The 315-nt window shown below is 51.4% G+C and overlaps 1 protein-coding gene across 1 annotated transcript; it reads left to right on the top strand.

The window, feature by feature from the left end:
• Positions 1–4: 4 nt before the first annotated feature.
• LOC109132060 (thioredoxin reductase 2-like) lies at positions 5–310 on the top strand (the record flags this gene model as incomplete). Its single annotated transcript, XM_019243189.1, has 1 exon — positions 5–310. A coding segment is annotated over one exon (306 nt), but the record flags the coding sequence as incomplete, so codon positions are not given.
• Positions 311–315: the final 5 nt, after the last annotated feature.

Below are 315 nucleotides of genomic sequence, written 5' to 3'. Positions count from 1 at the left end.
CAAAACCAAGGTTTGCATCGTCGGAAGTGGTCCAGCAGCACACACGGCGGCGATCTATGCAGCTAGGGCTGAGCTTAAGCCTCTTCTCTTCGAAGGATGGATGGCTAACGACATCGCTCCCGGAGGTCAGTTAACTACAACCACCGACGTCGAGAACTTCCCTGGGTTCCCTGAAGGTATCCTCGGTGCCGAGATCGTCGAGAAATTCAGGAAGCAATCGGAGAGGTTCGGTACTGAGATCTTCACTGAGACGGTTAACAAAGTTGATTTCTCGTCGAAGCCGTTTAAGGTAATCACCGATTCGAGAACTGTTCT

Source organism: Camelina sativa, unplaced genomic scaffold (genome assembly GCF_000633955.1).
Source record: "Camelina sativa cultivar DH55 unplaced genomic scaffold, Cs unpScaffold15889, whole genome shotgun sequence".
NCBI lineage: Eukaryota > Viridiplantae > Streptophyta > Magnoliopsida > Brassicales > Brassicaceae > Camelina > Camelina sativa.
Note: the sequence above shows the minus strand (reverse complement) of the source record. Positions and strands in the feature narration are given on the sequence as shown.